This window comes from Antrostomus carolinensis, unplaced genomic scaffold (genome assembly GCF_000700745.2).
Source record: "Antrostomus carolinensis isolate BGI_N321 unplaced genomic scaffold, ASM70074v2 scaffold2844, whole genome shotgun sequence".
Lineage (NCBI taxonomy): Eukaryota > Metazoa > Chordata > Aves > Caprimulgiformes > Caprimulgidae > Antrostomus > Antrostomus carolinensis.
Window position 1 is genome coordinate 23,551 of NW_010309881.1, and position 26,906 is coordinate 50,456.

Sequence of the window (26,906 nt, forward strand, 5' to 3'; positions counted from 1 at the left end):
ACACTATTTTTTTCACCAATTCAAGAAACATTAGAAATGTCACTCTTGTTGCTTTAAAGTTCATATTATCATATATATTCATACATATGAATATATATTTATATATTATGAATATATAAATATATTAATACACCTAGCAGTAGAATTAAATCCCACATACTCTAAAAGGTTTTCTTCTACAACATTAAGCAACAAAACTGTTTTTCTTCCTTATAATTAATTTTAAACAGGAGTTTGAGAAGGGACAGGAAAGTAGTCAAGTAGTATAACCAGTTCAAAGTGACAGCTTGCTTTGTAGATTCCCATCTTGTCATATGTAGGTACTTCTTGGATCATCAAACCAACTGCTTTGTACTGCGGACACAACCATGCTCCATAAAACAGTAAATAAATGTTTCATTTCTAAATCATAATTTTCCCCACAACTCTAATTTCAAGTCTCTTCCAAAATCCAAATTCAACAAAGGATCAAATCCTGAAGCTCTTTAAATGCTGCATTTGTGTATCAACATACCTTTTAACTTAGCTTTTGAGAATTAGAACTAGTCCTGTTGTCTTATTCTTAAGAGGAACTACTTCTCCCCATGAATCTTCCAATAAATATTCTCAGTGTTGGTAATAGAACTGATTAAATGCCAGATGAACTTTTCTTCTTCATACCTGGATCTTGCAGATTTGTGGTGCTGACAGGTTTCTTTAGTTCATATCCCAAGAGATACAGAGCAAGGCTGGGAGGACTACACTCAAGAGAGGTGATAAGGAGATTCAGAATATGGATCCTTGTTTCATGATGGATTCGTGCCCGCTCCTTCTCAGGTTCCAGCTCTTGATTTAAAAAAAATATATTAAAAAAAAAAAGATGAGGTGAATAATGAAGTGAAGAAATTCATAAACCCATTTAATGGATAAATCCTCAGAGCCTTCAAGATAAATACAAGAAAGCTAAGGCATCAACTTATATTAGTACGGAGGGATACAAGACCAAAACTTCAAATTACTATTAATACAGCTCTAAGTAATACACACAGAGCAATGTTAAATACTTGTCTTCTGAAAACAGACTCAGCTGGTAGTGGGCTTATCATACTACAGACACACCTTAACAACACATCGGTGCTTTTCATTCTGTTAAAAGTCCAAGGACCTTGACAGGCTTGAGAGGTGGAAGACCTCATGAAGTTCAACAAGGCCAAGTGCAAGGTCCTGCACCTGGGTCAGGACAACCCCAAGAACAAATCCAGGCTGGGCAGAGAATGGATCAAGAGCAGCCCTAAAGAGGACTTGGGGTTACTGGTGGGCGAGAAGCTCACATGAACCAGCAACGTGCACTTGCAGCCCAGAAGGCCAACCATATCCTGGGCTGCATCAAGAGAAACGTGGCCAGCAGGTCAAGGGAGATGATTCTGCTCCTCTACTCTGCTCTTGTGAGACCCTACATGGAGTACTGCGTCCAGTTCCGGGGCCCCCAACATAAGAAAGACACATCTATTGGAGGGAGATCAGAGGAGGGCCAAGAGGATGATGCGAGGGCTGGAGCAGCTCTGCTGTGAGGACAGGCTGAGAGAGTTGGGGCTGTTCAGCCTGGAGAAGAAAAGGCTCTGGGGAGATCTTATAGCGGCCTTCCAGTACCTGAAGGGACCTACAGGAAAGCTGGGGAGGGAATTCTTACAAGGACAGGTAGTGATAGAACAAGGGGAAATGGCTTTAAACTGGAAGAGGGCAGGTTTAGATTAGATATTAGGGATAAATCCTTCACTGTGAGGGTGGTGAGACACAGGAACAGGTTGCCCAGAGAAGCTGTGGATGCCCTCTCCCTGGAAGTGTTCAAGGCCAGGTTGGATGAGGCTTTGAGCAACCCTCAGGTGTCCCTGCTCACGGTAGCAGGGTTGGAACTTTAAGGTCCCTTCCAACCCTAACCATTCTGTGATTCTATGATTCAATTCTACAGAAAATACCAAAAAGAAAAGGGTTTTCTGACTTAAAAGCACTTTCTTTACCTCTTTCATTAATTTCATTCTATGCAAAAGATAACAGTGTAATCCATTTTTAAGAAGCCTTTTACATACCATCATCTGGATTAATTAATTCTTCTGCATCTTCATTGTCCAAACATTCCACAAACCCAGCCATCAGCTTCTGGCTAATACTCTATATTCAATGACAGAGGTATGGAAATGAAGCGGATTTTAAGGTTATTGAAAACAATACTTTTCATAATTCCCTCCATATAAGTTGACATAAGTTCTAGTCAAAAATTATATAACCAAGTTAATAAGCAGGAGTTAAGTGTCCCAGCTGTTCTAAGCATAGGTTAGCAATTAGCCACTGAACAGAAAAAAAAAACCCATACTGTTGTTACATATGCTAAATAATAGTTTTCAACCTGTGAGGATAAAGTCAAGAAAAAAATCTCAGTATCTTAAAGAATATTGTCCTTTTCCTTCTTACAAACATCCATAATATTGTTGGGTTTTTTTCAGTCAATTAAGTAGCTGCTTTTCACAATGCCACAGTAAAAGACTTCTTAGAGGTAGGCAGATATAAGACAAAGTATAGTTTTAATGTACTTGATTTAGAAACTTTAAAGTAACATTTAATTAATATTTAAAGTAACATTATGGAGCACCAGTATTTTTCCACCAGTTTCTCTTTCCTGATACATAGAAATTGGCACTTACCTGATCATGTGTGAAATCACCAACTAGCTTTATCTGGATGTTGGAATTATAAGAAATACAGCACAAAATCTTGGCACTTTCAAAAGCCAGTTCAGGATTGCTGTTTCCATGACAGAGATACCTTCAAATATACAAGATTATTGTAATGAAATTGTTGAGAATTTTACTATTTTAAGATGGCAATACAGAGATGAGAAATTAACTGTTAGAACTAAAACATATACAAATCAAACTACATGAGAAAATGTTAAGGCTACAAACAAAATTTCACTCTACATAAAGCACTTGACACTCCTCCATCAAAGGAAGGGTAGCAGGCTGAGTAGGGACAATAATCTCTCCTGGAATTTTTTACCATTCTTTTTATCCAAAATCTACCTCAAACACTGCAGGAGAAGTTAAAACCAGTTACAGGCTCACACAAGAAACACGAAGAAAATACCTTCAGATCATGCAGAAATGAGTGTCGCTGAATACCAAACTAGCCAAAATCAACTACTGCACATACTCCAAACAGGCGAGAGAAAAAAAAATTAAAAGTATCTTAAAAGGTACACTTTTTAAAAAACTATTTGTCAACTATTGTTGTGTGAAAAAAGTAATATAAATGAAAGACAAAAATCCACATATAGAAAGAGTTCATTTCTTTAAAGCATTCCATGTTGTGCATTCACTGCTCTTTTATGCACTCAATTCTACTATTCATCAATGTTGGTTTGTCTATAAAGTCATTATAAAATCAAACACCAACAGAAAGTGTCAGTGGGAAGTGGAAATCCTGAAGTTTCACATTTGAAATGGAGTTTCAGATTTCTAGCTTGATACTTTTAATACAGTAACGAATGGACAATACTGTAAAACATTCAAGTGGCCAACAGCAACAAAATGTAGTTTTACTCTCCCACCCTATGACAACCAAAGTCTGAGGCAAACTGAAAATTATATGCAAAGGAAACACTGCACATAAGGCAAGGAAAAAAATCATTAGTGGGGGGAAAAAAATTATGAAGAAAAATTATAAATGCAGATCCCAGTCTTGCACTAGACAATACACAGATCGTATCGCCTATGAAGACACCTCCCCCCACCAAAAAAAAATTTCAGAGATGCTCTGTGCAAAGAGAAGCTTTGGCTAATAAAACTAACCAAAGGACCAGGATGCAAACACTTCTGTGCCTCCAAAATCCCTCCCTTCTCAGTGCTCTGCACATACCTAGCGATATTCACCACGTGATCTGCCTTTTTAGTGCGAGGATTGATTCCTTGAAGCAGCTGCTCCAGCGGTGTTACAATAAGGGAAAGGTGGCTTTCCCGCAACAGATCCATAAAAAGATTCTCTTTCTGTAGGGCTAAGTTTAGAAGTGCAAGGCAATACTGTACAGCTTTCTCTAAATGCTTCTTCCCTGCATAAAACAAAGGAGCAGTTAAACAGACTACATTCATAAACCTTATTCATCAAGCCTTGCACCAAGAAAGAACTTGTCAGTTGTTTACTACAAGGAAAACTCCCCCTAAAAAACAATTTTTGTATGCAAGAGAAACAACATCACATCGAAGATATGCAGTGTCAGTTTTAAATCCTACTTAGTATGCATTTTATCTTCACGTGAAAAATAAATTCTAGGCACATACCAGGAAATGGAGCATAAGTATCAAGCTGCTTAACCCCTTCTTCTAGCAAACTAAGGGATAGTTCCAGCATTGGGGACTCATTCAACAGATGATACATCAAATTGAATCCAGGTGGTTTATATGCTATTATTTCTTCTCCTAAAGAGAGGAGGGGAAAAAAAGTAACAGCCAATAGAAAAGACTTCCATTACTCAAGCTAGCCTGAGCTACAAAACCTAACAGTCCATATTGTTGTAAGCAACATCTGATTAGACAAAACATACTGTATACAAAGTCTTCAGAGATTTTCTTTACACCTAAGTTATTTAGGTAATTCAGAAAGTTGGGGAATAGTAATGGCAATTACCATTACTTTTCAACATCTAATAGCACAATTTCAACTTTAACCAGTAACACTTTCCCTAAGTAGATCTGACCTTGGACTCAGTTCAATGCTAGAACGTTATAACATATTGGAGTTGCATTAAATGGCTTTGCAAGACTGAAGTAACTGGAAAAAGCTTACATCCCCCCAAACAAGCCCCTGCATGAAGACCCTGGATGAGGGAAAAAGCATTTCCATAAGTCAAAGCTGAGAAGGCCCACTGAACCCCTGATGCTCATAGTATATATATACTTGCATGTCTGTTGCAACAAGGTATGCAAAAACAAAACTACTAGCCTAAAAGACCCTCATAAAACAGACTAAAAAGTCAAGACTAATGTTTCTGGTTTATCTAGTCTCTAAGAAAACTATGGTGGATAAAAGCAGAATATCTTCTTCAATATACAAGTGAGAATGAGGGTGCTTAAATAATTCCCTTCTCCTGCTGTTCATTCCATGTCTGTCCTGCCCTCTAACACACCAATAGACATGCCAAGCCACTGTGGAGCCACACACTGAATCAGTTCAAGAAATGGATCTAGTCAAAAAGATCGGGTTTTAATCCATTCCTACAACGTACCATGTAACTCACAAAAACCACACAAGCTGAAGGACCAGCTGAGGACAAGAAGGAGCTGACAGAAATCGCTCAAGCCTGTTAAGCTGCCAAGAACTGTTTGTCAAAGTACAGGGCACAGACGCCTCCCAGACTGAGGAATGCCCACTGGAGACCTATGTCTTAAAGCTGTTGTTCACTTCAGAAGTTGTTCTCTCTACTGCTACAGGCAAATCCACAGGTATCAGAATTGCATTCAATGTTAAGATGAAACTTTGTATTAAAAAAAAAAAAAAAATCTGCAGCCCAAATAAGCCTTAAATTTCCTATAATGAGGCAACTGACATCTACTTTGGCCTTTTAAAGAACAGTTGTCCAGAATTAACTGACTTCAGATCATAATTCTACTGCTACTGTCTGTTCTAAACAATATCAATAATATTAATATCAGAGTATATATCAAATACACAGACAACTTTAAATTAACCCTATAAATAGTGGTGATTTAGATATAGACCAAAGGAATCCTGAGGAACAGGCCCAAAACCACTGTGTTTTTTATGTGTCAAATGCTGCTCTTTAATCAAATTGACAATGCAAAAGAGACTGAAGTCATCCTCGTAGTAGAGCAAGGGAAGTAGGAAATAGCGTACATGAAGCACTACTGAATCAGCAACTGATAGTATGTGGGCATTTTTTGAACATCTTCCTATCTTAAAGCCTTGGTCTAGCTTTCCACAAGCTTACTTGCAATAAACAAGATCACAAGATAGATGCAAGAGAGTAAAGCAAGTTACAATTCTGTTTGTCTGTGAACAAATGAACAAGTTAACCTTGTAATTCCACATATTGGTCCACAAAGTCTTCAAGTTGAGGTTCATAGTCCCGTAGCAATTTGTAAAACACTTCCAGAACAACCTCAGCTACTTCCCACTGTAGATAATCACAAAATGAAGAAAAAGTCATACACAGAATAAGACCAATACTGCAGCAACAAGACCAAGATGACAAAGATTACAACAGGCAGTGCAGTGATGTACCGGATCAGAAGTATGGCATGACTATCTAATTCTGAAATACTAACCAACAACACTTATAATTCATCATGTCAAATAATTTGAAAGGCAAAGCTTTCTTTCAGGAGTAAAAGGGAACACTAAAACAGATTTATTGCCCATTTTAGGCTCTATTATACAATATACGTATTAGTATATTGAAACTACAGGCCATAAGGAGTCTTTATTAGGTATACAGCTAATAACAGATCATTAATAGCTTCCAGGATAGTTTAGCATGTGCTTTCATCCACAATTATCCTAAAGGAAACTCAAAATTCCTTGACTCAGCAAGTCCAAAATATTCTCTGAAGTAACAATGAAGAAAGGACAAAAAGGTCAAATCTGACTTGCAGATTTTGTCATGCGGTGGTCAGAAGTCATGAGCCACGCAATAGACCTGCACAATCCTGTATAGCAAACTGAAATTTAGCAATAATACAAACTACTGTTTTGCTTTGGGTTTTTTTGTTTTGGTTTGGTTTTGGGTTTTTTTTTAAAGGGTACTTTACACAGACTCCTTAGAAGTAGTTCATAGATCCTGAACTGCTCCAGGTTAGCTCTGCTGCATCAAACTTGCACAGCTTCTCAAAAAGATCTAAGCCATATCAGCAGTGCCAAATAATTTTAACTACATCCTAAAAAAGAAAAAAAAAAATCAAACCAAAATTACTTTTTCAGCAGCTCTTCGGTAAGCTCTTGTGCGGAACCGGAGAAACACCGTGTCCCTAAGGAACTGGAGATAGGGATCAAAGCCTGGTGGGCGGAGACCTGCTCCCAAATTAGAGGGGAATGAACTCGCCACTAGCGTGCTGATGAGTCGACAGAAGGCACGGGTTAAAGGATATTCCTCACATCGGGACTCAATCTCATTCAGTTCAACCTTCCCAAGAGGAGAGAAAATCAAAGATTTTGAGGGAGGAAAAAACATGTGAGAACAAATAATATAAGAGCATCATCTGCTAATTACTTTACAGTGAATTGACTCTGCTACATTTTCGTCTATGGTACACCACAAACAAAGCAAAAGCAGTGAAGCAACAGTACTGTCATTTCAGTTCAGCAATACACTCTTCATCCATTTTTGAGCTAGCAGAAGATATGCCTCAACATTTACACACTTTACTTTAATTTACCACTTTTACTAGAAGTGAGCCATACTAAGATGTAACAAAAGTGAAGCCAATTTAGGAAAATAGGAAAATCTCAATAAGAAGTGCTCATAAGGAATTTGAGGGTTTAGATGCTGCTCTGTTACTAGTACAAAGCTGCACTAGATTCAGAAATTGATAAAACCTCCAGCCATTACAAGCAGGCCTGAGAGTAAAGGAAGAAGCAGTGAAATGACAGCACCTATTCCAAGGGTTTCCCATGGACACAGCAGCAGATGCAGCCTTTGCAAGTATTTCCCAAACTCATATGCAGATGGTCAGAGAGGTTACCCAGGCACAAAGAAACCCTTACCTCAATACCAATTGCTTGTCTCTGGCCTGGACTTCTTACAGTTTGCAGTATCTTCAAAACAGAAAGAGAAATGAAAACAGGCAAACAATGCAACAATAATCGAAGCACGTCACCATCATTTCTATCAGGACTAAAAGGTACTCATCACTTTTTAGCTATAAGAAGAGGTTTCCTAAATCCACTAAAAAGGTAAAAAGCTAATTTTTTTCTGTCTGAAAGGCTGGATTATATGTTGTACACTTGTATGCTTCTAGCTTTACATGCTCAAAGAACTGCATGATGTTTGTTGTTAAATGAAAGGAAGAACAGAAATACTTTCACATTAATGATTTTTGTCTTATATTGGCTAGGGGAAAAATGTTTCCCTTGTTATCTCTTACACTAGTATATTTTAAGGAATATCTTAAATTAGGAAGTAAAGGTGGAGAGCATTTAAAATACTACTATTATAAGATACCACTATTGTCAGGGTCTTCAGATTAGTAATTAACAACAAACCAGCAGTTGTAGTTCAAATGTCTCAAGTTCTTCCAAATAAAGTAGCAATTAGTCTGAGCCATAACACACACTATAAAATAAGCCCATCTCAATATGATTTTTGAATTAACAATATCGAGAGCATTTTCATTTGGTAGTCATCTTCCTTAGCATTCATATTTATTTTTTCCTCTGAAATCAAGACAGAATTGAAAAAATACTTTCTTAAAAGGTAAGGGTTTTAATACGTGTCAGACATTTGCCATCTAAATGTGAAAGTTGGCAACAATATCCTGTAAATTACAATTAACTTCCTCTAAAAATTAAATGCCTGAAAGTGGAGCTTTTTAGTGCATCCATTCTATAAGCACCATTCACACTGGAAGAATATTACATACAAAAAAACCCCCAAACAAACAAAAATCCCCACAAACAACAAACAGAAAAATATGTAACCTGAAAAACATTTATTACTGATGACATACACTGAGGAAAAAAAAAACAAAACAGTGAGCACATAGGACTGCCTCTTAGGAAACCTGTATTTATGTAAAATAAGATCCCTGAGGCATAAAACCATACTGTCATTTTCAAAATAATTTCAAAGTAAGAACTGCATTAATTAAGTGAAAAAAAAATCTATTTAACAATGGCAACAAGAAATTTAGGAGAAAGTGTGATACTATTTCAAATACACTGACAATTTCAACAGATTGGGATGCTATAGTTCTAAGCACTGAAAATCTTAAAATACCTGTGTATATTCCAGGGATTGCCAGAGTGAAGCAGCTATTTCAGGAGATTTTCCAAAAGCAGTAAGGGTTTCCAGTAGCTCTGCTTTCAAAATAGGAGGAATGCTGCACTGCAGAAGTCCCAGAATGACCACTACTGGTGTCCACTGAGGGTGCTCACAAAGAGCCAAGCGAGCATTCTCACTCTTCAGAGTTCAGCAGAAAACAAAACTGCACATTATTACTTTGAAGACTATTTATGTTTAACACTCTCTAACTCACAATTCAGTATCAATGACTGCTTCATACTTGAAGGTACATAAAACATCAGAAGAATGGCAGGCCATTCCAAAGCAAACAATTTTAATTGAACAAAAAGCTCAATTTAATGACTCACAAGTACTAAAATTGCACCTATCCATACAGGAAAATTATGTGCATAATATAAGCTTCTTATAACAACACGATTTTTTTTTTTTTTTTTTTTTAGTAGATACACATTCATGGAATTAGTCTTAAATAAGATTAAGTACTTGCACTCTAGACTCCTTCAAGCACTGGTAGAGGGACTTTATTAATACTTCTATTATGAACTTAAATTGCATTTGCTAGGAACGTATATGGATTTGTTTAAGTCTAAGAGCAGGATCACCACCAGAGTAAGCTCATTTGAGACTCTCAGATGAACCACTGGACAGGAACAAGCCTCTAACCTCATCAAATGACAATTCCCTGCATCCTTAGAACAAAATTACTTCTTCCCAGGTAATGGTTTGATGATGTCAGGAAATACTAGTTTAAAGAGTTCTTTTTTCCCCATGCTTATCCAATGCTGACATGACAGCTGACATAGGAACACCATATAACACCACCACCAAAGATAAATTTTAAAAAGCCTAATTAGTTTCACTGATCTGTCTTGTGTTTGTGTCAGGGAAACCTAGGGTATCTCACTACATCACAGAATTTTTTATGCTGCAGTCTAGTGGGTACTGAAGAGTTGAATTCCACAGTATCCAGAATTACCCCAACAATTCACAATACAAAATCTGCACTTGGAATCTCTTCCAGTCAATTCCTGGCACATTTTACATTCTTGGTTTGGGGCCATTTTAAATCTAACTCTGGAGGCAAGTTTCACAGTTGATCAATTTCCTTGCCAAATTTCTACCATTTCCTTTTAATTTCATCTATTATTTTTACCTTTTCAGAATCATAATTAAACGCAAAGAACTTTCCCACTCCATAGTAATTTCTTTTGAATATACCTCACTTCTGAAAGACATCTTCAGGACATCAAAGTGTCAGGAAAGCAAGACAATCAGTAACACCAGCAATAAAGGAAAAGGTGTCATCTCTTCCTGCTTTGCCCAGACTGTGAGTTTGGTCATAACTTTTACTCCTGATGCTTCCCATACTTTTGAAGTTCACTAACCAAATGACAACTGCTGAGTAAATTTGCCCTACATATCTTTTTGGTCAAGCAAACTTCACAGCTGAATGATGAAGTTTTGCAAGAAAAAAAACCCCAAACCATTAACAAAGAAAGCCAAATAAAAGGTTACTCACGCAATTTACTATAACAGTGGTCAGCTGTAAAAAGGCAATTAATCCATCCTGCTCTTTCTGTGTGATTCCTCGGAGAGGCAGGTGACGATACTGGACACTGTCTGCACTTGGCAAGTCTTTCCTTAAGTGTTCATGATAAAGCATCAAAGAGTGGAAGAAATGCTCCCAGGAGACAGGACTGCCACCTGCTCCTTGGATGTTTTCCACTAGAAAAAAATGACAAACAGGTGTCAAGATTTTCTCTCTACTCTTTCAAAGGGTGACAAGCAGGGTAGTTAAATTTAAAAGGAAAACGTTCTTATCTAGAGGAAAACAAAATTCAAAGTAAAGCTATTATTACCAAACTTAGTGGTTCTGGTTTGAGGCTTTTTGTTGTTGGGGTTTTTTTGTGTGTTTTTTGTTTTCAACAGAGATAGAAAGGTGCTAGTATGAGAAGCCAGTACAATTAAGTTTTCCGTTTCATGAATCAGAATATTTGCAGCATTATTTATATATTCAAAGTAGGGGCTTTTTCCCCAATTTGGTCAATGCAAAATTAGTGCAAAACACAGAACTGATTGGCATCTCTTACTTTGAGAAAGTGCTATTACATTACATGTTATCAAAAAATTCTAACAGAACAAAGCACTTTGAAAAAAGTCAGCTCAGCAAAGATAATGATATTTACAAAATATACAACTGAACTTTAAGACATTACTAATTTTATATTTTATAATAAGTCATATTGATATTCTGCATCTCTTACAGTGTTAAGACACAGCTTTTTTAAAAAATGTATTATTTCATTATGTGAATTACTTGCTAAAGCACTCAGTCATTTAATTACCAGTCAGTCTTTCTTTTTTTCCAGATTACACTTTCAAGTGAAGCCTTCCAATTTCATCTTTGTACTAATAATGAAATTTCAAAAGTACGAAGCCATAATTCATCTCAAATGGGTCTTTGTACTTTTTTAAAGAAAAGGAGTCAAAAAAGAGCTGAAGTGTTACTTTTCTTACCATGACTACTGCCATTGACTTTCAGCAAACTAAAGCAGTAATGAGCACACTGAGGCCCACTAGCCAGTCCTCGCAGCATTTTCAAGTATGGGATGTAAATTGTGGAAGGAAGTAGATCCCCCATTTGCCTAACAAACTTCGACAAGACAACCTAGAACAAATAAAGATCAGTGCTTAAAAAAAAACCAAAACAACAAACTAGGTATTTTAGGAAAACAATACACAGTCAAAGTCAGAAAATAGATTCTAATATTGGGAGGAGGCAGGCAGAATCACAACTCAAAAGAAAAAAAAAAAAAAAAAAAAAGCTTTATAGCCTGGAGCATTCAGTTTCTCTGAAAGTGAAAATCACGTTTCAAAGAGGAAATAAAACAAAACAATTCATGATATTGCAAAGTATACTAACTCGCCAATTCTGTATTTCTAGTGATAAAATTTACTTCAGCTCACAAATACTGCACAGCACTATTATTGACACATCTCACACTGCAAGTTAAGGGATCTTAGAAAATAATTCAGTATTCACATATCCCTGCACAGTGACTCACACACACACTGCTTCCTCCCAAGGTCATATTACGGTGTTCACAGATTGCACCAGGACCTAACTTAAGTTGCCTGTATTCCACATGGGTCTTGGGATGTGTCCAATATGTCTTGTACTAGGTTTTGTCTGACAATGCACAGTCCTTCAAGAAGCATTGAGGCTGACACCATCCCAGGTATCCAAGAATTTCTGAACATCTCCTTCATCCGTTTAGATTGCTGCTTCATTCTAATTTTAAGTTTCATCTCTCACGGGCTATAATCTTTGGGCTTTAAGTAATTACAGTACTCATGGATTTTTTCCCCCAAAGTACTATCACCTACAGTTAATGAAGTTTTTTATGATTAAGGAATTTAACTTCTCAGTTACACCAAAAAGCTACGTAGAGGTCATCGGACATAAAACACAACAGCACTGTTATCACAGTTAATTTACAACTGCAACAAAATCAGACCTAAACAAAATTTTCAGAGAGGTTTGTTAGGACTCTTTCTTACTAAGTTTCTTGACAACCATGAATGACTGGCAGTAGCTCATTTTAGAGCAAGCAACAATAACTATGTCATACAGAGCAGGACACATGCAGATAAGCCACTGATAAAAGATAATGTCTTCTTTAGAGGCTAGCTGTAATAAAGGTCCCAAAAACATTGTTGTCTTTTTTTAATTACTTTAATTTCAAGTTACTAGTAATTACTCAAGAATATCTAGACAACCTGGCGCTGAGGTGGTCGCTGATGAGCTACTCCAAGGTAGGACCCCATGATGGTAGATGTCTGCAAAGGCTCTGAAGGACACCAGTATTCAAGTGCAAGTTCCAGATTAAAGGGGTCTTTCCTATACAATTCAGCAATCTATCAGAGAACAGATGATGTTAGAAAAATATCAACTATATAAAGAAAAGATGATGACTTCAACAATAAGCACTGATAAGTTAAATATGTCTGAGAGGTAAAGCATCCCATGGCTGGTGTTCCATTCCTTAAAACTCCCTGAAAATGACAGCTTCTAAATAGCAGTATCAGAAGAAATGACAACCAGAGAAATTCAAAATGCACACATAAGTGGAACTTTCATAACTTTAAATGATACCTTCTATCTAATTATTAAACAGCTACCTTGGCAAAAGAACAAGTAGTCCCTATATTAAAGATTGTTATATTGATAATTGCATATCGTACATTTTCATGCTAAATAAGGGGAAATATACATTTTTTAAATTTATTAATGAACAAAAAATATAAAATACACCAGTTCAATATGCAAATCTGTTTTCCGATGTGGGGTTTTTTTTGAAAGTGCAGTCAGGTAACCTTAGTAACTAATATTTCAATAAACATATTTATTTAATTTTTTTCTATTTCATTCTTTTTTCTTTTATTAAAAAATATGACAGAAACCAAAAGATTTTTCTTTTAAATGTACCCTTGTAGTCAAATTTCTACTGAAATTAGGGAATTTGTAATTCCAGTAGTTTTTATGGTGTCACCTTGCCTGGCGTACCCTATAGCAAATACAGAACAGTCTTCCAATATTCTCATTACAAATATATCAACACTTGAAAATTATTTAAACTTTTCAATTCTTTATCAGAGTAAATGTCAATAGTAGGGGAAAACCCCTAAAACTTAGTTATAGTTTACCCAGAGTAAATAGGGAGATATCTGAAGACTTACAGAAACATAAAACACCACGTAAACATTAGGGTCTAGATAAACAAAGGTGTTTCAACCCAAAGAACTTCAATGCATTTAGCAAGATCTCAACTCCAGTGACAGCCTGTAGTCTTAAAATTCCTATTTCTAAGTTATGTCAAAATAAGATGGCTTAAGATAATAGATGTGTTAAGACAATCTTATTATAATTTAAATTTTTGATATTTAAATATTTTGTAAAATAACTTCAGCTCAAGAATTCTCCAAATGTAAGAAACAATGCAGTATTTACTTACTAACAAAGAATTAAATTACACTTCTTTAACATTAGAAGCCAAAGCAGTAGATTCTTTAGATGAAAGTTATAGAAAGTGCCTATACTCAAGGAAAAAAATCCGTCTAATCCAAAAAGGGAAAGATCCAGCACCGTGTGTTATCATTCAGATACGGATTTTCTGATGAAGAAGGGAAGTCACAAGCATTTTTTGGCATAGTAATTTAAAAGAAAATGGGACTTACTAAAAGCATTAAATGCTCCAGATCTCTCCGAAGAGAAATAGGTGGATCATTACCCATCTGAATACTCATGTGGATCATGCGAGCATCTTCATCAGCACGGTTTCTCAGCTGTTTCACCTGCACAATTTACAAAGTGGAGAAAAACACTGGTCTATATTTAGCTAAGAATGAAACAGAACAGAAATAATGGAATTGTCTAAACAGCCTATTAAAAACTAAGCAAGTAAGGGAACTTGCACATACATGACAAGAATACTCAATTTTTATTTATTTTTTTTAATTCCTTCTCTGCTAGGAGCTTACATTCAAAGATACACTCAATCAGTTTCCCACTGCCTGGGCCCTCAGTTCATGGCAAAAGCCCTGAACTTATATCATGGGAATTTGTCCCATCTGACTTCACCAGATCCTCTAGTTTGGCCCCAAAAGGTAGATTCTTTTCCTCTTTTTACTTTCAAAGCTGGATAGGTTAGCTTCAAACAAAGTCAGGCCATTATCCACAAGGAGTGAAAAGAAACAGAAAACACCGTAAAAAAAATGTTTTCTGTATATAGCTTTGTGGATTGCACCTTTCTTAACCATTTAAGGCTACTTCTAGTTACAGCTACTTTATGTTTTGGTAAGTTTTGGATTGATGTAATTACTTTGGACCCAAAATTACTAGTGCAACTAAAAGCATTACCACATGTCAATAAATACAATAGAAAAAAAAAAAGAAGAGAGAAGGGAGGGAAAGAACAAATGCAGCAATTAAAAAAAAGCCCTTTAATCAGTATCTTAAAATTCTTTGTGTTGAAAAAGCTAAAAAAAAAAAAAACAGCTGGCATTTAATTTTAATGTCAAAAAGCCTTTGACAAAACACCCTACCAGAAGTTTATAGAAAGCAAATAGCCATGAGATGAAAAGTTTTGTTAAATATTAATCAGATGTTGAAGAACAAGAAACAGAAATAAGCAAACAATTCAGCAAACCAAAAATTAAAACATGGTGACAGTAAATAGAGATCGGTTCATGGTCTATAATATATCTTAATTTGCAAAATTGAATGAGCAGCAAAATAATTGTGTCTCATCAAGAGAAAATAGTTAAAAACTAGAAATACCTGTGGAAAGGGTCAGAGCAAACTAGCCAAATTAGTACATTAATAAAATTAATATATGGACAAAATGCTGATAAATGAAATAATGAATTACCTGAACTACTGACGCTAATTATAGAGTTCTGAATGTAATGCAGTCAATCAAAAGATTTACCCAAATCATCACTGGTAAGCAGTGTAAATGTTAAAACTATACAGAAGAGTTAAATAAAATGAACAAAGATTATATATAAACAAACGAACAAAAAGATCCTGAAAAGCAGCCACTTCTCTTTACCTAAAATTTGAGGTTCAGTAGAAATAGCTGAGCACATAAGCCAACCACTAACCAATAAAAGTTAAGACAAAAAATTCCCAATTGCCTGCTAACAAAGTCTTTCCTGTAGAACAACTAGTACTAGCCTCTATCAAACTGGAATATAAGTCAACAATCATAATTTTGCTTATATCTTGTATTATAAAATCCTACTTGTAATGAAAAATCTCTCTCTCTCTTAATCTTTAAGCATTAGCTGCAATCAACTGCAGGACTGAACCGAAGCAAAAAACTCAAAATAAAAGAGAAATATGCTTCCCAGAGATAAAGCCTCCAATTCCATAATGCAATGAAGAGAGATGTACCAACAAATGAACCAACAGCTTTGGGATTTTCAGGTAGTTCTGTGGATACAGGAGGCAGGGTCAGATCTGCTCCAAATCTAATAAAACAGCAATCCCAGCCTGGGTCAGTCTCCAGCTCTTTCATCTTCATTCAAAAATCTACCTTGTATCTTTTCCATAAAATCTGGTATCATTACAGGGAGACATTTCATCTTTCATAAAACAATACCATCCCATGAAGATCTGGCTGATAAAAAAGTTCCCAGTTCCAAATCTGTTTGCACTTGATTGTTTAAGAAACTTCCATAAAATCTACCTCACATGTTCCTCATATATTCTAAAGATTCCTAAGGGCTACTGTGTCTGTATTAGAGCAAACACTGCTGCATGCAGCCTTCAAAGGATGTCCAAAGCCTGTGACAACGTGGTAAGTGTTGTACGCAGGCAGCCATTGCAGCAGAAACACGGCTGCAAAGTTACCAACATTAACTTGCTTGAGTTGACATTATACTTGTTCTATGGATATCCTGTGGCTTAAAAAGACAGCCTGAGAAAACAACATGCAATACTTACAGAATATAAAGAAATTGAGATTAAGCCTAAAAGCTGTCTACATGTTCATATATGCCCTCACAATAAACAAAATATATTTTTAAATACTTCTTTTTACATATTGAAAAAAGTAACTACTGGCAACTCCAAATATAGCTTAGCACAATGAGGGTCATAAAATAAAGCCTCCATCAATTAAATAAAAGCATTTTCACAGAATTTTCATTTTCCATGTCTAGATACAAGGTCTTGTAGAAATAAAACTCTTGTAATTGCTTCAAACTTTTATAAAAATACTTTTGCAGCATTTCTGCTGTTCTAGTGAAAACAGCTGCTCATTCTCCCAACGCTCGATACTACTGAAAGAAAAAGCAGAATCTCTCCCCTTAAACATGGAAAAGATCATTAGTAAACAAATAAATTAAAAATGAGAGACAAAACCAGTAACTTAATTTAGGTTACACTACTGTCTGTATCAAAAGAAAAAAACAGTAACAAAAAAAAATCAATACTCACATAATTACCACCAATTCCAGCGTTCACTGAAATTTTAATCATGTAAAACCAAACAAAACAAAATCACTACCACCACAAAAAACTTGCTTTGCAAATCTCACCACACTTAAGTGTTTTAAAAATCACATTCTACTTCAGTGTGGAAAAAAAATCGCAAACTATACAGGTTCCATAAATTCAACAAGCTTTCTGAACTGCAGCACCTCTAGCTGGGGGTCATATCTGAATCCCTCTGCTACCTGTCCTAATGTTAGAAATACAGAGGAGACGCCCACATTTCTCAAGAATTCCTATTCACATGAAGAACTCACTTTCATTGGCATGAGCGCAAGGAAGTCTGTGACAAGGTTATGAATTTTGCGAATGTAAAATTCCTCCTGGTAGAAATTTTCAGATCCCACAACAGATTCAGTCAGGAACTGGAAGACATTATCAGCAACCGCCAGCTCTGCCATTGCTTCATCTGCCTCGGTGAATTCTGCAAGAGCTGGGCAACAAAAATCACAAGAGGGGAAAAATAAGTTACAATTATCAGTTAACAAATTAAATATATCTCAGAATACCTGGCCGATACGCAAATCGATATACTTCAATTAATTATGTGTTTTCCACCACACAGGAAAACACTAGACTGGCAAAGACAAGTTAATGTCTGGTTATGATCTCAACTTTCTTCTTTAATGAGTCTTGAAGTGCATAATCCGTTTATCAAATCAAATATAAGACTGTGAACTAAGAATCACAAACCAGCCTTAATTAAACATTAATTATAATGTGTACATTTTCTTTAATAGATTTCTATAGTAGACTCAATTCTGACCCAGTAGGGAGCCTGGAAATCTTGTGAAGTAGAGAAAAAAAAAAAATTAAAAATAGATTTGTCCTCTCAAGATACTGAGGTTTAACATTTACAAATGTAAAAAGTCGTAAGCATGAATCTATTCTTAATTTAAGCATTTAAATGGTACTAAAGCTACTAAAATGCAATCTCATATTTTTCAGTACATTAAAATCCCTTTCACTTCAATAAGACACTATGCAATATTACTGTCTAATAACTAATTATTTCTAAATCTGTGTACACTTCAGAGCAATTAAATTCTCAACAACCAAATCCACATATTGAGTAAGCTTTAAAGGAGTGCAAAAGGTAATTTTATCATAGAGGTAAATACTAAGACCTCAAAAAGGTTAACAGATACTTTGAGTTACACCACTTGCAAGCTCCGAATACCAATGTGCAGGAACTGCACTTGAGGGTAATTTACCTGTCACATCGGATAATTGGGATATTCCTCGTAATGCCAGCGCCCAGGCTAATCTAACTGTAGCTTGCAGGCCTGGTAATTTCCAAGGCTGAGACTCCTGAAGACGAGTGTGTACTGTTGCTATATACTGTCTTTCTGCTAGCAGAGGGAGACGGTGCATCAAATCTTGGAGAAGAACAAAAAGAAACACAACACCAACGTCCAGTAAACAAACGTGGAAAAACCATGCAAAATCCTACTGATTTGTTACAGTAGGATTCTGATCAACAACAACATTGGTTAAATAACAAATTATCCACCTGCACAACATAACTTCCTTTGGGAAACCTGCCACCATTACCTTCACGATCCTCTGTGCCTTGCTCCAGAAAGCTGACATCAAAGCAGTAAAGGAGAGCCATGAGAAGAGATAAATTGACGCCATCTAATGAGCTGCCATCTTCCACTTTTACTTTCTCCAGGTAACTTATGAGGATTAGAGTGTCATCCTTACTCAGTGGTGACTGGCAGGTCCAGACAAACAGACTTTCAGCCAAGGACTGTCGGCATTCTTTAATGAGGTCAGAAACCTTTCCGAGAAAAACCAAACAAAAAACAGTGAATATAATTATTCTGCCAATGTGTTCAATTTGTCCTTCTCAATCAGTCAATCAGTATGACTAGGTTAAGTTAAAAATTATTCTAAAGACAGCAGCTACAGAAAATGTTGGGGTGTTTTAATTGCTAAACACCAGAAGGCACATTTCTGCTTGTTAAATGTGTTCATATTCCCAGGTATTTTATGTAAGGTGTGAGTAGATATCCTGGAATATGACTATACACAAACCAGCATCTCTATCAAGGTCAGGAGACATGAATCTACACAGAACTTCTGTAGCTATAAACATATCACAAAACGACTCACATTTCCTGTCTCTAATACACAACTGCACTGATAGTTATATCCAGATATGGTCATAGTCCTCCCCTTGCCCAAAAGAGATGCCCTCAACTGACTATACTTTTATGACATTGAGAAATGTGAGACATTTAAAACTAGAATCTTCTTCTCCCAGACAAAATATTTATATCAACTTTAGAATATAAACATAAATTAAATCTATTATCCCCTATTACATATGGAACAAATATCATGCCCAACATAAAGGCTACCAAGAATTTTCATACTAAACATATTTTTTTTTCTTTTTATTTGGCAAAATATTGCTACTATGATAAGTACACCAGCTCTTGAAAACAAAAAGGTTGTCTTTTTTGCTAACAGTTACACCAAAAATTGCCCACTTTCAAATAAGGACAAATATTTATTTCATTTATTAATTTCATTCCGCTGAATTCAGCTGAATTTTAACTGCTTTAAGTCTTATGAAAGCTGAAGAAGTTGGGGGGGGGGGGGAAAAAAAAAAAACCCCCAAAACCTTAAAAAAATAAAAAGCCACCAATGGTCTTTGTAAAACTGTATTTTATTTACCTAAATTACAAGCTTCTAATAATGTTCTTGACCTATATCCATTGTACTTAGTTAAATAAAAAAATAAAGAGCTATAGACATTCCATCGTCAGTAAAGTCACACGCATGGTGATAAAGAGAAAAACTTTTTGACATTTAACACAGCAAGAGATCTGCACACAGACTCCAGCAGAATAATAATTAGAATGAATACAGAGGGAAATATGGTAGTCCACCCAAAAGGAAGAAAAAATACTTCTAACATTAAGCATTAAATGAATTTTAAGGCAAAACTGAGGTAAATTAAGGTAATTTAAGGTAAATCAGAAGGATGCTCTTCGCATAGTTTCTAGATTAATAGCAAAAATGTAAAACTAGTTCTTTATTTGGTGGAAAACAAATTGATTATAACATAGAATAATTTTTAGACAGATCACCCATTAGGAAGAAGTTGAGAAATTAAAACAATGTTTAAAATCTTCGTACTAGAAATATACTCTGCAGTTGGTCACAGTCTCCATTAAGTTCAAGGATTACAAAAATGAGAACTCATTTTGAAGCAGTTCTCACTCTTCACTATTAGAAATGCTTGTGTTCATATTAACACAATTGGATTATTAAAGAAAGCATTATCTGCCTGACTAGACTTGTTAATAATTTGTGTTTGATATTAGTTTGATATTTTTATTCCAATGGTGCTGATAATGGTAGTGCTGAGAGCAGACAATTTAATATATAGTCTTTAGAATAAAAGTGAAAAAAAAATAATATGTATATATACATAGTGCAAATATTAGGCTTACTTTCTTACTGTCCTTGATTATACTCCTTCACTAAAAACAAGATATGCCCTAGCATCAGGGAGGAATAGCAAAACAGAAATGCAGGAAGCAATCTGGATCCCATACTGGTATAGCACAAGCTGTAAAGAGCAGAAACTAGAAAGTAAAAAAAAAAAAAAAAAAAAAAATCTAATCTGTGCAGTAATTCAGAAGAATATTCACACCCAGTCCCTTCTTTACCTCTTTGCGATGTTTCTCACTGCCCAACCCTCGCTCTCTCTGGAGTTTATCAAGTTCATTGTTCAAATCAATGTGAGACACAAGAGTGAGGATCTTCTGAGTCAAACCCTGCTCCATTAGATCGTCTGTAAAGCGTGTTGTCATGGACATTAACTCTTGACTATAATGGAAAGAACATAGATTCAGCAATTAATCATACTATTGCCAGTCATATAAGTAGTAAAAAAATAATGAATTCCATCAAATGTATGTACTGACAGAAAATGTACAGCTATTTTATATATATAAAGCAACTAAATGTGCATCACTAATCAGTAAGCAGTGCCCTCTCAAAACATTATGTTGAACGGATACAAAGTCTTCAGGTAACTGTAGGTTGAAGAACATGGAATATGAGAATACAACATTGATCAGCTAGTTAAGACTTCCATCAAAAGGAAAAAGTACTATACATAAGATGCACATAACTCACAAGCTCACAGCCTCTTTCTTACTAGTAAATGCAATTGTCCAATTATGTACACCCTACTGAAGTGGTGGAGCTAGTTCTAAAGTATTCATTTATTTTATGTTTCAGAATTTATATTTATAATATAAATATATATAAAAGACTAGAAAACGTCTTTAAGTCTTTCTCTAGTAAAGCAATCACTGTGCATTGGAAGTAAACAGTGCATACTGTTTTCTTTTTTAAGTCAAAAAACGTTAGTATATTATGTTCACCAGCAGATAGTGCATCCATTTTAAGTAAAGGCAGGAGCACAATTCTGTTTTGCAGGACATGGGAAGTCAGAATGTAGCAAAGGCAGAAACTCAGTCTCCGATATATTGAGTAGTTAGAGCAACATCGCTACTTAGAGCAACACTGACTGGGAGGGTGTCGGAAGCTGAACACTGCCAAAAGGTGAAGTAGCATGAAAGAACTGAAAGTAAAATGGATACCCTTATAATCCAGTAAAAACACATGTAAGAAAAAATAATATTATGCTTAACAAACCAACATGTAAGCAGCTGCATCAGGTTATGAGAAACAAACAAATTTGAGAATATTTGTATTCCCTTGAATCTAATCAGTCCTAAAAGCACTCAAAGCAAAGAGCTTTGATCAGCTCATCACCCTAATACAGACCTGAGTTCCAATGTCCAGGTCTTGCCTTGGCGTGACTGGATGAGGGTTCGTAGTGAATTGGCAATGCATCTTTTTCCATCCCAGTACAACAGAACAGCCACCAGACCTCTTGTAAGGCCAGGAAAATGAGGTTGCTGGTGTTCTCCTATTGAATGAAAATGCACAGAATAGTCACAGAAAGTTGAACATACATACTATGATAATAGCTTTATATCTTTATATTTCTAACTGATATATAAATGTAGCATTCAAAACAATCATTGTTATTCACTATCACTTTGATTTGCTTCAGGCACTTCCAAGAAATCACAGAAATTTTGAGTGCTGTTATTAAAATTCATATTAAACTAATAACCACAAATTGAAAAGAAACAGAAGTTCAGGTCCATAAGTATCCTAGTCAAAATGGTATCTGTAACTGATATTTATCCACCTTAATAATAAACTCAAGCTAATTATCAGAAAAATAGATTTTCTTTATTCAAAATTAAATCATCTGTCTGAATTTACATTGAAAATTCAAGTTCACAGTAGAGATTGAAGTTGACTTCAAGATGGGTTTCCAGAGGTGACAAATTAGCAAACTATTTCTTCAATGAATTTAAAAGTTACTAATGAACTGTAGCTAGTAATGATAACTAGCAATTATAGTTTAGTAACATTTAAATTAATTTTTCTACATGAAAAGCATGTGTAATTTTCCCAAATACTGCTCTTACTAATCAGTTATTAGATTACGATCCAAATACAGTCACATATCAATGTATAACTAATACATAATTTGAAGAACTAGTATTTATTACATTGCTTTATAGAAAAACTCTCAATCAATTATTTTTTAAACTATTTTTAAATTCAGTGATAGAGAAAGTAAACAATAAAAAAAACCCCTCAAATTATTCCCCCTTTTGCAACAGCTGCAAAAATATGAACATTAAGGTTCAGAACACTGTTATCATATTACATTACAGCAACAGCAGATTTCTTTTTAAGAACATTCTATGTCAGGAAGCTAAGGCTCTGACTGAATCATGCATTCATGTTAAGCGTACAACTTAAATGGAGCCTTCTTAAAGTGTATTTCTCCAGCTCTTCAAATATTTTCCCTTCTCACCAGCTAGAAGGAGCTCAACAGCTGCCAACTCTCCAATATCAAAGAGGTCACTGAGGATAAAGGCTTCTCTGATGAGCTGCTCTGGCAAAAGCCTAGTTCCCTGCTGACCCTGGATAGCAACCCCTTCTGTACTTGCTTTCTGAATTTTCTCATGCTGCTGAACATTCTTTGGCTGCAAGAGAAACAAGCATCAGAAGTTATTCAAAATGGCAAGAGCAAATACTGAATAAAGCTTTACACATTAATGCTTCCTCACAAATACAGTTCTGACAGGTTAGGTTGTCATCGTAAAAACAAAGGTAGTGTTTTTAAACACAGAGATAATAAAGGCATACTAAAAATGTTTCACACTTGCAGAGCAATGGTCTCTTCGTGGGAATGTACAAAAAATAATCTTATACAATTGGTGCTGACAGTTAGTTTTCTCAGAATAATGGAGATTGAAAGTAAATTTTAATATAATTCTCAACACAAATTGGTATCATCTCAAGCACTATTTTCTACGTCATTATTTTTTCCATTAAATTCAGATGCTAAAACACACTGATGAAACTCTATAACTGACTGTTAAATTTTCTGACCTATCAACCAGTTTAAAAAGCCATATTCTGTTTCAGAAGTAACGCTACTGAAAGAAGATGTATTTCTAGTTACTACCTTCTGATCCATCAGCCAAGAAACAGTGAGTTTCCCCACATCATCTCACATTCCTAACAAGACACACTCTATATTTTGTAAATCCATGTGATCCTGTTCTGTGTGTCCATTAACCTGACTGAAGCACAAGCATCGACCAAAACCAGACAAAGATAGTTTTGTGCTTTATTTCAGACACACAAGAGCAGCAAAAAAAGCTAATGCTTGACTGATGGAACATATGGAACATCAGATACTTTTACTATTCCTTTCAAAATAGCATCTAAATAATGAGAGAAAAAAATGTTATAAATAAAATTATCTTGTATAAGACACAAAATATTAGGTATTGTTCAAGTTGTTTGTATTCTTACAGCAGAACAAGATTCCTGTAACACATTTGTGTTAGGTACTGTAAAAACATAGAATGAAAAGAATGGCCAGGGCTTAAATGATAGGTAATCCAACAACACAAAACAGAATAAATCAGAACTCTCCCACTCATTCCACAAGAGAGCATTAGCCCAGTACCGGATTTCTGAAGAGAGAAATGAAGTCAGATTTGTGTTTCTTTAAAACCTGGTCCAGGCGATGAACAGCCTCAGGTTGCCTTTTCCAAATGGCATTTATTACAGTTTGCCATATGTCCTTGTATGGACCCCACAAGCTGGCAGCTAAAAGAAGAAATAAAACAAAGAAAGTATTTGAAATGGATAAAGAAACAAAGAAAACAAAGTATTTATACACTACTTTTAATATGTACACTTCTTAAATTTACTGTTAGTCTCAGCTTGACAGAACAGACTGTTAGGCCCATCAAACAAAGCATAATTTCCCTTCTTAAGGCACAAAAAAACCCCAAATCAACAATGGTCTGATATAAAACCTAATTGCAGTTAAGTTCTGGGGCTGAAAGTCATCTTGTAAAGATATTTGATACAATTTCCAGGTGTCATCTTGTATCCTCAGATGCCTAACAAATTCCACCCATTTCTGTAAGATTAAAGAGTAACTAAGAACTGGACAGCAGACCTTGAATCTGAATGTAACCTGGCAAGGCAGGCTTCTTGCTTTCCATTTTTGACAGAAAACTCCAAAACAAAGAAATAGCCAATATATGAGGGACTGAAAATGAACAGCAGTTGCTAACATGATCTGGTGCACCATTGCATCAAACTGCAGAATAAAATATATTAGAAACCAAAACCGTAAGACTAAAGGCAGTATTACATAAGAAACAAAAATCGTAAGCCTAAAGACACTTTCTTTCACATTTACTCATCTCGTTTTCATTAAAAAAACCCCCACAAACAAATACATCTGATCCCTAAGACACATTTGATGCTAACATTCTGCACAAGAGGTTCATAAAGAAGTTAATTTCCTTTGCTAGAAACAGACAAAGCAATATAACTACCCCAAAGACTGTAGCCTGAAAACTGCACTATAAGTTTCCTTATTTGCAACAAGTCTCATGAAGACAGTATGCCAAACTAGTCTTAAGACTTCTGCCAGAATCATTGTCTAAACTTAAATTCTTACAGATGGAAAATTATTCTTACCACCGAGTATTAACATCCTCTTAAAAAAAAAAAATCCTCAAAATTTTAAGACCCACCTCAAACAGAAGTACCAAAACGTTTCCCTTGTTAGGAATCATTTGCATTTGTGAAATGCATATACACCAGATTCTAAATATACCAGATAAAGTTATTACCAATTGTATTCAGTTTGCCTGCAAGCTACCAGATAACAACCACTGCCTGATTGTAGGTAGTTCTGTGCTTCCAGTCATCTACTGAGATGATTTCTGACCCAAAGATATTATAAGCTAGCAGCAGTTTTTGCATGCTACAATTTTGCTAATGAAAAGCTACTTTAAAAAGTTGCTGCCCTCCTTCATTCAGAGCCACTTGTTCCATATCACACACACGCCTACTTCATTAATTATGTCCCTGCAACTCTAACAGACTGCACTATGTGTCATGTTAGTCAAATATTCAAATTAAAGAAAAAAAAAAAAAAAGAAGAAAAAAGGCAACATTTTCCAGAGTTCTTCCAATCTTGTTTTTTAAAATTAGATTATTTCATTAACATAGATTACAAAAGTGGCCCTGCTAACCATTAAAACAACTGAAAGGGCAATGTCTGAAGCAGAGAGGGAAAGAACAAGTGGGTAGTGACAGGCAGAAACCCCTGCAACTGGCTTTGTTCCTAGAGAACTGATAAAATGGAACTAGGCCTTGAAGGGGTTAGCCTATATACAAAAATACAAGCATTTCACCTAAAACTTGCTTAACTCCCCCCCTCTTCTTTTTAATGTGCAAGTTAATATCATGGTATAAAATCAAGTACAGAGAGAACATTTTATCTTCATGTAACTTGTTGTAGCCAGCTCCATCCCTCAAGGTAACCCTGAGTAGGTGCATCGTAATCAAATATATCCACACCTCATCTTTACCAGGCTGCTTACATTAAGACAGCAAGCAAAAGGTAGCTACTCTGATGTGGAGATGCCCCTCTTTCATACAATCAAGACACCACCACAAAGTAATGCAAACTGCTACATGGATGCCCTGAATAATAAGGCAGCATAAGCCAAGTCAAAGTGCAGCGAGACAAGAGCAGGTCTTGAAGAGCAAAACCACTGGTTTCAGTCAGTTTTACCACTGCCTAAGGTGTCCCAGAAGCATCAACAAACGTAAAACTTTTTCAGTGTTTCTTCTGTTGTAAAGGAAAAAAACACATAAAACAAGAATAAAACCAAAACAAACCCCCTAAATCCAAACTCAGCACTACCAAAAACTACCATCTCACACACTGTCATTTACAATGCAATTATCAGTGCCAGCAGAGCTGGATCTGAGAGTACAGCCTGTAAAAAGGACAGACACTCTGTCCTTTTCAAACATCAGTGTGTTCTAACCATACCATGTTACCCCCGCCTAGACAAATGCATTAAAGATAGCTACCAGTGAACAAATCATTTCACACTCTAGACTGTAACTGGCTCTCCCACATAACTTCAGTGTTCAGAGATTTACTTCCACTCTAAATGGTCTTTTCACTCTTATTAAATTACCAAGTCCAATAAACACCAGCAGCAACCCAAAGTGCCTGCCAAATGTTGTTCAACTGTTTCCCTGGCCCATTTGTTTTATCTTGCAAATGTATGTAACTGCTTTGCATCAGCCTAAACACATGTACTGTAAGGCATTAAAACAAATTAAAGCTCTAACTTTCCTAACTGAAAACTAATCCAAAAAAGAGTTTAT

General features: G+C 35.6%; 1 protein-coding gene across 1 annotated transcript in view; it reads right to left on the bottom strand.

Moving 5' to 3' along the window:
• NUP205 (nucleoporin 205) overlaps positions 1-24,300 on the bottom strand; it is a 46,962-nt gene extending 22,662 nt beyond the window's left edge. The window contains 20 exon segments of the mRNA XM_010166209.2: positions 661-825; positions 2,067-2,148; positions 2,679-2,799; positions 3,892-4,081; positions 4,311-4,448; positions 6,064-6,163; positions 6,959-7,168; positions 7,750-7,800; positions 8,981-9,163; positions 10,527-10,732; positions 11,525-11,675; positions 12,788-12,925; positions 14,246-14,362; positions 17,324-17,499; positions 18,281-18,445; positions 18,621-18,849; positions 20,753-20,912; positions 21,882-22,026; positions 22,996-23,167; positions 24,163-24,300. Of these exon segments, the coding sequence (XP_010164511.2) occupies positions 661-825; positions 2,067-2,148; positions 2,679-2,799; positions 3,892-4,081; positions 4,311-4,448; positions 6,064-6,163; positions 6,959-7,168; positions 7,750-7,800; positions 8,981-9,163; positions 10,527-10,732; positions 11,525-11,675; positions 12,788-12,925; positions 14,246-14,362; positions 17,324-17,499; positions 18,281-18,445; positions 18,621-18,849; positions 20,753-20,902 (2,572 nt within the window). The 5' untranslated portion in view covers positions 20,903-20,912; positions 21,882-22,026; positions 22,996-23,167; positions 24,163-24,300.
• Positions 24,301-26,906: the final 2,606 nt, after the last annotated feature.